This window comes from Grus americana, chromosome 3, assembly GCF_028858705.1.
Source record: "Grus americana isolate bGruAme1 chromosome 3, bGruAme1.mat, whole genome shotgun sequence".
In the NCBI taxonomy this organism is placed as follows: Eukaryota; Metazoa; Chordata; class Aves; order Gruiformes; family Gruidae; genus Grus; species Grus americana.
The window spans coordinates 106,769,244-106,781,771 of record NC_072854.1 but is presented as its reverse complement, the minus strand read 5'-3'; the positions used below and the strand labels follow the sequence as shown (position 1 = coordinate 106,781,771).

Here is a 12,528-nt window from a genome sequence, read left to right as displayed (position 1 = left end):
GGCTCGGTGGGGCTGCCGGGCCGAGCCCAGGCGTCTCCCCGGCCGCGCCCGCGAAGCCCCCGGGACTGAACGACCCCCGGGCCGGGCCGCCCCCGCCGCCACGTGACCCGCCGCCGCTCCCCCACCCCCCATTGATACACTGTAGCAAACCGGAACGTTCCAGGCGCCGCCAGACGCGCCGAATCGATGCCCGAGCGGCAGATCCGGCCGGCTGTTGAGGCGGGGATGAGCGTTCGGCGTTCGGCTACGTGTTCCGCGGGCGGGGGGGGAGCGCGAGGCGGTGGGTGCGCGGCGCGGCGCGGGGCGGCTCCGCAGCGGCGGCGGTAGCGGCAGCGATGGCGGAGCCGGCGGAGAAGCTGTACCGGGCGGAGTACGCCAAGAGCGGCCGCGCTTCCTGCAAGAAGTGCGGCGAGAGCATCGCTAAGGACTCGCTGCGCCTGGCCCTCATGGTGCAGGTACCGCGTGGCGGGGCCCGGCCCGGCAGGGGGGCGTGCTGACCGCTCGGCTCCGCACCGGCGGCGTCTCGGCTGGCGGCGGGGCCGGGTCGGGCCGGGGTTCCCTTCCCTGAGCCCGCCGCGGCTGCACGGAGCCGCTCTACCGAGCCTCTCTCCGCCGCGGGGGCGAGCGCAGCCTATTTTTAGCAGCCCCCCCGGCCCCCGCAGCCCTCCCCGCAGCCCCCACAGCAGCGGTCGGGTGGGAGCTGCTCCCCGCGGGGTCGGTCGCCGTGCGGGCGGGCGCTGTCGGTAACGGGGGCTGCGAAGCCGCGCGGAGGTGAAGCGGTGCAAAGTTCACCGTTAAGTGCCTTAGCGGAGGGTGGCGGAGGCGGAGGGGTCGGCTCGGGGGCGCTCACAGAGGCTCTTTGTTGTCATCTGGCGAGCACGGAGCCGGGGAGCGGGAGGGGGCGTGGGAGGGAGGCGAGCGCGGTGGCTCGACTTTTCCGTGCCCGGGGAAGCGTCTGTCACTTGGGGTGTTTTGCGTCGGGTCGGGGAAATCTCCGCTTGGTGCGTGCTTTGCATACGAAACCGAGCAGCTGAGAGCCGAAAGGTGTCGGAGCTGGTAAACAGCGCGGTGCGTTCCCCTCCGTTTCTCCTTGGAGCAGGCGGAGCCGCGGGGTTAGCGCTCGGGCTGGTGCTGCCAGCAGCAGAGAGGTGTTTTTACAGAGCTGGCTGGCACATTACAGACACGAAGCAGAGGGCTGAACTGCAGTTAGCAGGCTGAATACGAAGGCGTGTTTTGCTGTCAGCTGCCCTCAAATTATTTGCCTTTTGGGGAAGAGACTTGCTTGGCTTCCTTTCAAAACGAAGGGAAGGGCCCCGTCCGGCGTTGGGGGGGCTGGGGACTGTGCGCAGACCTGCACCGCCCTTCTGGCCGGCCTGAAATCGCACCCCGTTGTGGGAGGACGGGGAGGGAACCGGCCTGTCCGCAGGGGAGGCGAACGCCGCCGTCCCGGGAGGTGGGGGTTTGCTGGGAAGGACGAAGAGCTGCCTTGCCGGGCTGCGGGCCTCGGCCTGTCTCTGGCTGCTCCAGCCTTCGGGCGGTGCGGAGGGACGGCGGGCTGAACCTGGTGCGTGCCTGGTGAAGGATGAGCGAACGCCTGGATGTGCGTTTATGGAACGCGAGCAAGGACGTGTGGGGCGAACGCTGGAGCAAAGCCCCGCAGATGGGTGCCGTGGTTCCCCGTTTCTGGAGAACGTACCACGCTCCGCGGCCGAAAGTCGCTTGTGCCCCTGGGAGAGGCTGCGCTTGGAGACGGGCGAGGAAGGGCCCGGGGGCTCGGCTCCCCCTCCGGGGATACCTGGCTGCCGGGTTGGAGGCAGGAGCTGGTTTCCCGGCGGGGAAATACCCGCTTCTGCTTCTGTTCCCCGGAGGCTCCGTGCCTTGGGAAAGATGTCGAACCGTGCGGTGCCGAGCCGCGGCGTTTGCTCCACGTGTTCCTGCTGCCTTTTGTTTCTCCTGCTGCCCTCCGTCGCTTGCGGGAGGTGCCTGCCCCGCTCCGCCTGCCCCCTGCTCCGGCTGCCCCTTCCGCCGTTCCCTCCCGTCGGCTCTCCGTGCCTCTCTTCCCCGGCGGTTTAAGCTGATGCCAGGCGGGTTGGTTTTCCTCAGGGCGGGGGTCCGTGGGACCGCAGCAGGGCTGAGTTCAGGGAGTGTGTTGGGTCTCTCTTTGAGAGATCTCCTGGGGGCAGGCAGGTGGAGGGGCACAGCTGGGACCGTGGCATCCCTCGCGGAGCCACTGCCTTTTAGCCAACCATCTCTCCAAAACTGCTGGTCTTACACTAACCACTTGTAATTTTTGTTGTTGGTTTTTTCCCCTACAATCTCTTGAATTTGCTTGATCTCTTCTGCAAAGGGCTCCCTCTCCCCACCGCCAGTTTTTGAGCCAGCAGAGTGCTTTGCACACCCCGCTGCCGAGCGTCCCCCTGCAAGGGCCGGAATTTTACCCAAGCACCTGGGCCCCTTGTTTCCTCTCGGGGAAATCCCCTGCAGAGCTGCCTCTGCAGCAGCCTTCTGTGCACTGAGGTCTTTTGCAAATTGTGCAGAAGAAACTCAAGGGAGGCCCAGACCAAGTCGTTAGCTGGGTGCAATTTCCACTATAACCACCTTTTTGTTTTGTTTTTTCGAGTGAAGAGCTCTGAATGAGAGGGCGATGCTCAGTTTGTGGCACAGGGCAGGCACCCAGGCCCTGCACGACCAGCACGGGCTCGCCTTTTGCTTCCAACTGGAACTGAGCAGTTTCTGTTATCTGGCTGTGCAACGGGAAAGCGAATCGGTCTCTCCTTTTTCCATAGTTTGTTTAGGAAACTATGGTCTAGAGATAGGTGAGCTGGGAGAAGTTGTCTAAACAAGGTCTGTCTCGCCTGGAGGTTTCATTTCCCACACAGAGAGAAGTTGTGCTCAACTCCATGTGATGGAGGAGATCTACTCATTGCTTGCATGGTTGTCCTAAAGCTTGAGCCAGCTCTGCACTCTTCCATGTGCCCCAGTGCCTTGTGCCCCCAAGCCTTTGTCTTAGGGACAGAACCATGAGGAGTCCTCCAGGAAAACTCCAAACACGAGCCCAGAGGTGACCACCTTTCGGTGCCAGAGGTGCGCGTGACTTGCAGACACGACCCCAAGGTGACTGCTGTGTGGCTGCGGTGCTGTGAGGGGAACCAGGAAATCTGAATCCTGGCTTGTGGGAAGAGTCCAGCTGGAAATATAAATGTCCTCTTACAGTTTTCGTTGATGGTTAGTTCTATTTGGGGCTCCCAGCTCTCCTAGTCCAACACTGTGGTCTTCAGAGCCCTTTCCTCTTCCTTCCTGCTCATGCACGAAGCGCTCTGCTGTTGTTTTCAGCTCGGAGATCTCCCTCCCCATTGGTGAGTGATACGTAGAATGCTTTCCTAGATTGTTAATTCTGTATCATCAGTAATAATAATTATACAATGCTGAGTATTATTAGTACAGCAGTTGTTTGTGTGCATTACTTGGAGCCAAACCACTATACGGTTATTTTGTCTGATGGGTAACCGGAACGATGCCAGGTTGGTACTTAATGTGCCTGAGTCATAAGCAAGCGGAGTGCTTCCACGGGGAGGCTAGTGCGAGGCAGGACACTCTGGAGCTGCGCTTTGGGGAGGACTTGGGTGATGCTTCTGTCCCGATGCAGGACTTCGTTGGACTCTGGTGTTTCCCTTAAATTTTGCCTCTGCCTCCTGCGGCCCACTCAGGAATTTCTTAAGGCCACGGGATCTTGGAGCTGTTCCTGTGTCTTGTGCCTGGCGATGGGCTCTCCAGGGCGCGGACGGTTGCTTGAGACGTTGCACTCAGAGGTCCTGCGGAGCAAGGCCGGTGGCCTCTTGTGCTGCAGGAGTCTCGAAGGAGGTTGTAGCAGATGAGTCAAGTGCTGTTACTCGTGTTACTTTTTCTACAGCCTCTTTTGCTTTGCTCGTGCCTGCGGATGGTCTGATTCTCTGAGACAAAACCTTTCCTTGTCTGCTCCGGGTTGGGATAGCCGCATTGAAGCTATGACCTTTTCGTTTTGAGTAATGGGCTAAGCAGCAGGGTGAAGAACTGGTTAAGCTAGGTAAATGCTCCTTCCATGCCTGTCCCCTTCAGGACATCTCTCCGGCAGCTTCGTCATATTAGATTTTCTTCTTAGATTTTGTTGTAAATAGTGTCCATCTCTCAAAAAAAAAAAAATCACTTGTGTTTACTCAGATTTTCCTTTTTATCTCCTTTTTTTGCCTTGATTCTGTTGCTTCATCTTGGCCTAATGTGCTTTCTTCCTAGTCACCCATGTTTGATGGCAAAGTCCCTCACTGGCACCACTACAGCTGCTTCTGGAAGCGGGCTCGAATCGTGTCCCACCTGGACATCGATGGCTTCCCTGAGCTCCGGTGGGAAGATCAGGAGAAAATCAAGAAAGCCATTGAAACTGGAGGCCCCGGAGGAGGTAAGCAGAGGTCTCCTGGTGTTTGGAGGTTCAGCTGGAACTGTGCTCTCTCTTTCTCAAGCTGTTATTTTTGTGGTTCAAATGATTGCCATGTCCCTTCAGCACGTGATGTCAGAAGAATTGCTGTGGTGTCCCCACGCTCCTGGGAAGGACGTTGGCAGTATGATCCAGCACGTTAAATCAATGAGGGAAGAAGCCAAGTCAGTTGGCAGATGTATTGCCAAATATTCCTTGTTATCGTGACTGGTGTGTTTTGTTTTCAGCTCCTTAATATTAACAAATGCTGCTGCAGTATGTTGTTTTAACGGTACCTTCACTGCAGCGTATGGTTATGGTGGGTCTTCGAAATTTTTGAACCGTGAACTAGTGAGTCAGGGGAGCAAGTGAGAAGGGTCTAAGTACAGACCAGACTAAAGGCACCGCGTCTCTGCGTAAACCAAGGATGCTGGGCAGTTTTAGATTGATGTTTGCCTGTTGAAACATAGTAATACAAAAAATAAAAGGAAACTGGCGCTTGGGAAGAGGAGTTCTGCTTTGAAGCAGAGCTGTTTGTGACTCCTTTTCCAGTCAGTTCTTCAGTAAGATCTCATTTTATGCTACTTTCAGGCAACAAGTAAAAAGGGTCAGTTCTGTGCACCTTTGAAAGTCTTTTAAAATCATTAAATAAGCAAACCTGTACAATTGCTACTTGGTTGCTTAAAGAATTCTTCCTATTTTAAAAGCGCTTTCGAGCGTGGACTGCTTAACTTGCTCTGTATTAGGATTCTTGACAGATGGGTTGCTGGAACGCGGGGGTTTATTAATCCAGACTGCTAACAATCTGGGACAGAGAATAGAAAATCAAGGGAATGCCTTTTAAAACCGAACTTTGCATTTGCTTTGTTCTCCAGGAAAAGGAGGGGAACAGGAAGGAGGTGGCAAGGCTGAGAAGAGCCTAAATGACTTTGCTGCAGAATATGCCAAGTCTAACAGAAGTACTTGCAAAGGCTGTGAGCAGAAAATAGAAAAGGTAAAAAGTTTTTCTTAGTTCTCCATCTCTTGTCTTTTCTCTCACCAGTTCCAATTCAAACAGTGACTTTTATAATTGCTTCCTGTCTGTCCTGCATATGGAAGGCACTTGCAGAGCTGCGTTTCTGTGTCTGAGGAGCAGCTGTGTCCTGGAAAGCTGACAGTAAAGGCATCCCTCGGGCGTTGTAGCCTGGGCTCCAAACCTGCTGATGCTTCATTTCACTTGGGTCTTAGAGCAGGCTGGAACGCCGCTCGCCAGCATTTCTGTGGCAAGAGAGCCACCGCTAACTGCAGCTTTTCCTGCTTGTTGCAGCACTGCAAAGGTGTTGGCCTCTTCCTCCGCCTCAGCAAGACCAGCTCTGTTTGTGTGCTCTGTATCCATATTAACTCTATGAAAGCAGACGTAGACAGCGATGCAGCTAATTACTGATGCAGCCCTGTAGTTGAACACGTCTTGCTGCTCTGCTTTTAAAGACAGTTGGCAAAAAGATGCTGTGAGCTTCTGATATAGGTGTGGATAGACCTGCCAGTTGGGTAAAGTTGGCAAGGGCCAAACACAAGTGCTGGTATGCGTCTATCTGCAGAAACATTGGTGACTGTTGTGTAGACGTTTCTTTGTTGGAGCATGAAGTATTGCAGTCTGAAAGCCCCTAAAACAACTACATGTTGGGCATCTGAAAAGTAATTTGCAGTAAGACAAGGTGAGATCATATTAGCATTGATGCTTGAGTGGTAAGGTCATAACGTTACTTTTTAGAGTTGCTTGCATGGGGTTTGGTCACGTGAGTTTTGCTTGTTCAGGCTTACTGGGAGTTGGGGTAAAGACTACAGGATTACCCATTTTGAGTGGTTTTTTTGAACAGAAAACTACCTAAAAAGGTGAGTTTTTCCAACCTGGAAAGAATATTGAAGACAGCAGAGGAACTGTAGTGAAAGGGCTTGAACAAAAGTTGCAGGCTTTGACAGAGCAACTGTTGCTCTTTTACAGGTGTTTAGGAAGCATCATCTTGGTAATAAGCTTTCCAGAACAGCCTAACAATTGCTCCTGTGTTGCTTTAATCTGCCTCAGGGTCAGATCCGGATTTCCAAGAAGATGGTGCATCCTGAAAAGCCGCAGCTGGGAATGATAGATAACTGGTACCACCCGGACTGCTTTGTGAGCCGCCGAGCAGAGCTGGGCTTTCTCCCGCAGTATGGGGCTGCCCAGCTCCTGGGCTTCAGCATCTTGAAAGCTGAAGATAAAGAAACTCTGAAGAAGCAGCTCCCGGCTACCAAGAGTGAAGGGTATGTAGGAAATGCAACAAATTGCGTTGTCTGGAGGAGTTGTTGCTTGCCTTCAAATACATCCATGATAAACGTTTTGTGACGACGTCTTTCTTAAAAGAATATCAGTCGTAGGAGGATTTGGTCCTTTCTGTGACCAACAACAGACAAATTCCCTGACCCTGGGAGCGTGCAGTCCGCTTGCCCCTGCGACTGCCTTGAGAAAATGCAGAGACCAGCAGCTGTGACCTGGAGGACTGACGCAGGGCACTCAACCATAAAATAATGCGTGCTTAATACAAATGGATACTGGGCTCTGCACCTCCTTGTGTGATGCTGTTATCAGTGAGGGTTTCTCTGCTCTAATCACTTGTTAGAGAATTGATTTGACGTCTCTTATCTATGAGCTGCTGATCTGTGACAGGCACTGAGTCTGATAACTGTGTCTGTTGGCCACGTAGTACTTCCACTTGGATGCTTTTGTTTGCTAAATCTTTTATGGTACGTCTGAAATTTCATTGCCTTGCATTGAAATTTTTAGTGGAGGCTCTTGATGGAACTTGTACTGCCAGAGAAGCACTTTCAGGTGACTTGCTAGCTTTGTTCAGTCTTTCTCTATTAATGAAGGCTTTTGTTATTTGGTTTTGAAGTGACTTCACCTAGTGTCATGCTTCATAACACAAGCCACTGTTGCATTGTCCCCATGGAGGAGGGAACATAAGGTGTTTCTGGGTCCTACAAATAGGAAAGATCTTGTCGTTGTAAAACGTCGGACTTCTCCATGTACCTTATAGGCTGAGTTCAGCTTTGCTTTTGCAAGGATTCGCCATGAAACTGTCCAGTGAGACTGATGTTGGGTTCTGAGAAACTGTAGCCATGTCAAATCTGTGCAGTCTTTGTCAATATTGGTCCTCCAGATGTGTGGCTGGTGGGCATGATGTACTGTTCAGAGCCGTGCATGTGTGTGAATGTCTTCCTCGGTCATAGGTAACAGCGCGGAGCGTGCATAAACTGATCTAGGTGTTAAGAGGCCATTCAGCTTCCACGCTTTATTGTTGCTTGGTCAGCAGTTGCTCCAGAAGCCTTCAGCAGTGGTGTGGGTGCTGTGGGGAGTGCCTGCAGTGCCACAGGAATGGGTGCTCCTGCCGGAGCCCCATCGGGTTCTGCGCTGTTCACCTCACTCGGCTGAGCCGAGCTGTTGGCGTCTTTTCAGGCAGGCATTTTACCTCTGTGTGTGCTGCAGGGTGTAGGTAGAAGCACAGTGGTTTAATGCGCTTGCAGCTTTTCAAGTAGTCCTTTGCTTTTTGTGCCGAGGTGCATGTTCTGCTTTGTCCTAGAACAGCGTGTGAGTTTAATAGGGTTATTTGTAGTTTTCTTCCATGTCTTCAGCAAAGCTCTAGAGATTTGACTGTGTAAGTGTTTCTCTTGTCTGTCCTGACTCTGCTTTTCTGGGCCACTTCTGGGACGCTATGCAGAATACGAAGGCTTTGTAAAGATAGGCCACAGAGCAGTTTGCCAAGTCACTGTGTAAATAAAAGCCTAGAATTGCAGTGGAAAAAAGCTTAGACTGGTGATGTAGGGTAATGTGAACCGGGACCTCACGCCAGAAAAGCAGCAGGACGTCTCATCTTTCCTGCTTTCTAAGCGCTGCATGAACAAGCCCCTCAACCGTGAAGGTGCTGGCTGGCTCTTACGCTCCGCTACCTTTGCTCTGCTGTTTGGGCTGTGTGCTTGAGCCAAGGGTATAAAGGGTCAGTTGGAAAAATAGATGTCTGTCAAACAAACTGAATGAGTGAGAGCGTAAATAAACAGGAGGAGTGGAGAGGTGTGGTGTGCTTCCTACCTGGTGATTTTCTGCCAAGAAGGCACAGAAGTTCTGGAGAAGCCAAAAGAAAAACACCCCAGAAGCTTGAATGAGATGCAGTTACCTCTGATAATTCATCTTGTGCATTCAATCAGATAACAGAAATTAACGACAGAGATTACAGCATTTCGCAGAAATGTTACAGCATCTGCTGTAGGTGAGGTTCTCAAAACGATCTCTAAAGATATTTTTAATTGTGCCGCATCCAAATTACTCGGATGTCTCCGCAGTTCAGATGTGACACACGCAGATGCAGGTGCTGCTTCCGTATGTCTAGCCCGTGCTCTGAGGAGAGGCTCAGCCTTTGGGACTGCCCTGTCAGCCCTCTCTGTAAGGGCAGCAGCAGTGTGACGTGCCTGTTGCGGACGAGAGAAGTGAGGTGCCGAGCAGGGCTACCAAGAATAGGTTGGAAAAGGTTTCCTGCAAGGATCCTGGCTCCTTTCCTCTGTCAGATCTGGCTGAGACGTGCTGACACCCCCCCCCGGGCTACGGGCTGTTGTGCCCGAGTGCCATCACTTTGCAGGCCTGTGGAAGGAGGACCTTGTGTCCTTGCCAGCAGCTTCTCTGTGGAAAGAGCGCTCACATACCGATGTAGGAAATGCGGTAGCAGCTTGCAAGCTCCCTTTGACCAGGCTTCTTTGATAGCATGCTTTTCGCCTTCCTGCTCTGAGCTGTAATACTTGCCTGAATTTGTTGCCTCACTTGTTTGGGCAGAATTGCTGCCCAGGACAGGAGCAGAGTGTTGTTCTGGAGATGTCATGCAGCACCGGATTAACTGCAGAGGTTGCCTGAGGCAGAGGATAAGTACTCGGGTCAACAACAATCTGGTGTGCTTTAGAGGGAGGAGGAGGAAAGGGGAGTTCCTGTTCCTGCATCCGCTGCTTGCTTTATCCAAGGTTGTCTTGACTGTCCTTTTCCACCCTTCATTTTCATTGTAGGGAGGGGAACATGGAAAAATAGAGAGTAGATGGTAAGGAAGAGCCAGGCTAGAGTGGGACAGTTCACCTCCCTCTTCATCTTCGCGAAAGCTGGAATAAATCTTGTGGTTGTGTATCCTCCATGAAGGTGAGAAGTGTTTTGCATTGGCTGGTAAGTACCAGTCCTCCTAAGCAAGTTTTTGGGCCATACCTGTTGAATGTGGGAAGACGGTCACTTCCCCAGGAGGAGAAAGGGTGTACAGAGTAGCATCCAGCTGCTCTTAGCAACACATAGTGTTTGGTCCCAAGGACGGAAGATGAAATTACTGTATGTGTCAGTGAGTGTGTATTTTGTCGATTGTTCTAAAATTTGCTGGTTTGGGAAGATGCAAGATGAATTTGTCTTTGCCATTCCCTTCTCCAGGCTGTATAAAAATGATGATCGGTGTTTGCTTTAAGCTTTGGGCGTAGCCAGGAACAAAAGAGAAGGTGGTGACTGACAGCTTTATGCCTCTCTGCAGTCGGGATGATCCCTCCTGCTCTGCAGTTTGTTCCAGTGGCTGGAACAGGTACAGTAATCACTGTGTCCGGGAGAGCAACCCGCTGTCCCCTTGACTCTGAGGAGAAGCTGCCAAAAGCACGAGTCCCTGCTGGAATTTGGATGCTTTCCCTGGGTCGTGGGGCCTCTCGGCAGGGTGATCGCCTTCCAGTGGTTGGTGTGCTGGCTTTCCTCCTTTTGGAGACTGGGAGACAAGTTACGGCATAGGAGTGAGCGCTGGCTTGCTGGAGGCAGCCTGACTGTCAGCCTGCCGAGGGAGAGGCACTGCAGATGCACGACGTTTGGGCACCCATCCTAAATACTTAGGTTATTCAGCCCTCTGGCTTGGGAAGGTACAGCAGAGCGCTTTGCACTCAAGCTGGTATGTTTTTCCCAGATTATGTTGTGTACCCGTGACTGTGTTAAAATGTAGAGGGGTCATTATCCTTGTGGCAGGGCTCAGTGGATGCTCTGGCCTCGCCCCTTACAGGGGCTGCAGCTGGGGAGGGGACTTGCTTGGCCTGGGGACTTCTGAAGAAACGGCTTTGTGTGTGTGCTGTACCCAGTCCTGCCGTGCGGGTTCCTGCTTGCCTGATTTCAAAAAACTATGGAGTTTTTCTCAAGAAATGCATGTAATTGCTGGTAGCACAGTGGGGCTGTTGTCCCCCCTGGGGCAGTGCACCTTACAGCACAGCCCCAGCTCGACTCACTGATGGGACCTCGCAGGGGGACAGCTGAAAGATGAGCTCTGCTGCAAAACCAGCCCCTTAAAGGCTTGCAAAGTGCTCTGAGTCATAGAATCATAGAATGGTTTGGGTTGGAAGGGACCTTAAAGACCATCCACTTCCAACCCCCCTGCTGCGGGCAGGGACACCCTCCACTAGACCACGTTGCCCAAAGCCCCATCCAACCTGGCCTTGAACACTTCCAGGGAGGGGGCATCCACAACCTCTCTGGGCAACCTGTTCCAGTGCCTCACCACTCCTAACAGTAAAGAATTTCTTCCTAATATCTAATCTAAATCGACGCTCCTTCAGCTTAAGGCCATTACCCCTTGTCCTGTCACTACATGCCCTTGTAAACAGTCCCTCTCCAGCTTTCCTGTAGGCCCCTTTAGGTACAGGAAGGCTGCTGTAAGGTTTTCCAGAGCCTTCTCCAGGCTGAACAACCCCCACTCTCTCAGCCTGTCTTTGTAGGAGAAGCCTATCTTCAGCTTTCTTTGCTCCAGGCTGAATCATGGTTTGTTCAAAGGTGCTAATGGTGGTCACTGTAAATAAAATGAGAACTTGGCCTGATTTTTAGGACCAGGACAGTTACTAGAACTTACATGTCTCTCATGCGTGAGTCTTTGGGAGAAGAGTACCTTCTGACATCTTCCTGCAGCTTTATAGCTAATGAGCTGTCATACAGGGTTAGTCTTAATGGTAGCAAAGTACTGGAAAGTGAGGTGTTTAAAATTCTAAGTAGGAGAGCAATCGAGAACGTCAACTTTATGGGGTAGCCATCAGCCACAGCTTATAAAGTTAAGACAGATGCTTTCTAAAAAGAAACCTGGCTGATGTTTCAAAAAAATAGCAGCTCTGTCGAAATGAAGTGCGAGATCTAAGCTGTGCTCATGCTCTGCCTCAAGTTGCAGGCCCATCCTGCCTCAAAAGGGGCAAAATTTCCCTTTATTTCCTCACGAGGAGAGCACACGCTGATTTGATTTATTGATGTATTCTGAAGCCAGACAGAGCAAGGGGATGACATGACTCTGGGAATGTAAGTGATCTTCCTCTGAGGTCTCTTGTCATTCTGAAGTCTGCCAAAATCCCCTGGTTTTCATTTGGCTTCCTCTTCTTTCCAGTTTTCCTTGAGCAGCGTTTTCTGTAACTTCTCCCCGTGCAGCTCTAAGGCCCCAGCTAATAACAATAAATTTCTCACACACAGCTGCACGGAAGCACATCACGAAACCACTGTCGGCCTGGGAGCACTTTGCAAGTAGAAAACTTCTTTTCAGAGAACTGACTTAATTCCGATGTGAAGAGAAAGAAACTAGCTGGGAAATTACTTAGTTTCCCAGTGTGTTAGCATATTAAAGTTACCGTGTTTGCTGTCCTTTTATTTCAATGTGGACTAAGCTGAAAAATCAAGCTGTTGATTGAGCTGAAAAACACTACAGTCTTTTAACCTGTATTGCTACGCCTCCTCAGATTTGGAGAGGTGTGCTTATATTCAGTGATCCTTAGGTATGCCTTTGGTGTAATTAATACAGGTGTAGGTGAGTAAGCCTGAAAATGCTGCAGTATTCCACGTGCTGTTCTGCCAGACCATACAGTTACGCTGTGGAAGAGCTCTCGGTGTACCTGACCTGATTGAGGCGGCTCGCGTTGCAGAGCCAAACGCGCGTCTTGCACTCTAGCGCTGAGGAATTTGAAAAATGGGTTTGCCTGCCAAAGCTGAGGATATTCAAGCCGCTGCAGATATCGGCAGTCAGTAAACTGAGCTCTGGTAACTGCTGGACAGG

General features: G+C 51.9%; 1 protein-coding gene across 2 annotated transcripts in view; it reads left to right on the top strand.

Annotated features, from left to right (window-relative positions):
- Window positions 1–258: 258 nt before the first annotated feature.
- Window positions 259–12,528, top strand: part of PARP1 (poly(ADP-ribose) polymerase 1) — a 34,671-nt gene continuing 22,401 nt past the window's right edge. The window contains exons 1-4 of one of the 2 annotated variants that reach the window (XM_054819816.1): window positions 259–455; window positions 4,270–4,432; window positions 5,323–5,441; window positions 6,510–6,724. In XM_054819816.1, coding sequence (XP_054675791.1) covers window positions 336–455; window positions 4,270–4,432; window positions 5,323–5,441; window positions 6,510–6,724 — 617 coding nt within the window. In that variant the 5' untranslated portion in view covers window positions 259–335. Of the gene's footprint in view, window positions 456–1,462; window positions 3,357–4,269; window positions 4,433–5,322; window positions 5,442–6,509; window positions 6,725–12,528 lie in introns of those variants that run through there. The other variant, XM_054819817.1, reaches the window with a different exon arrangement.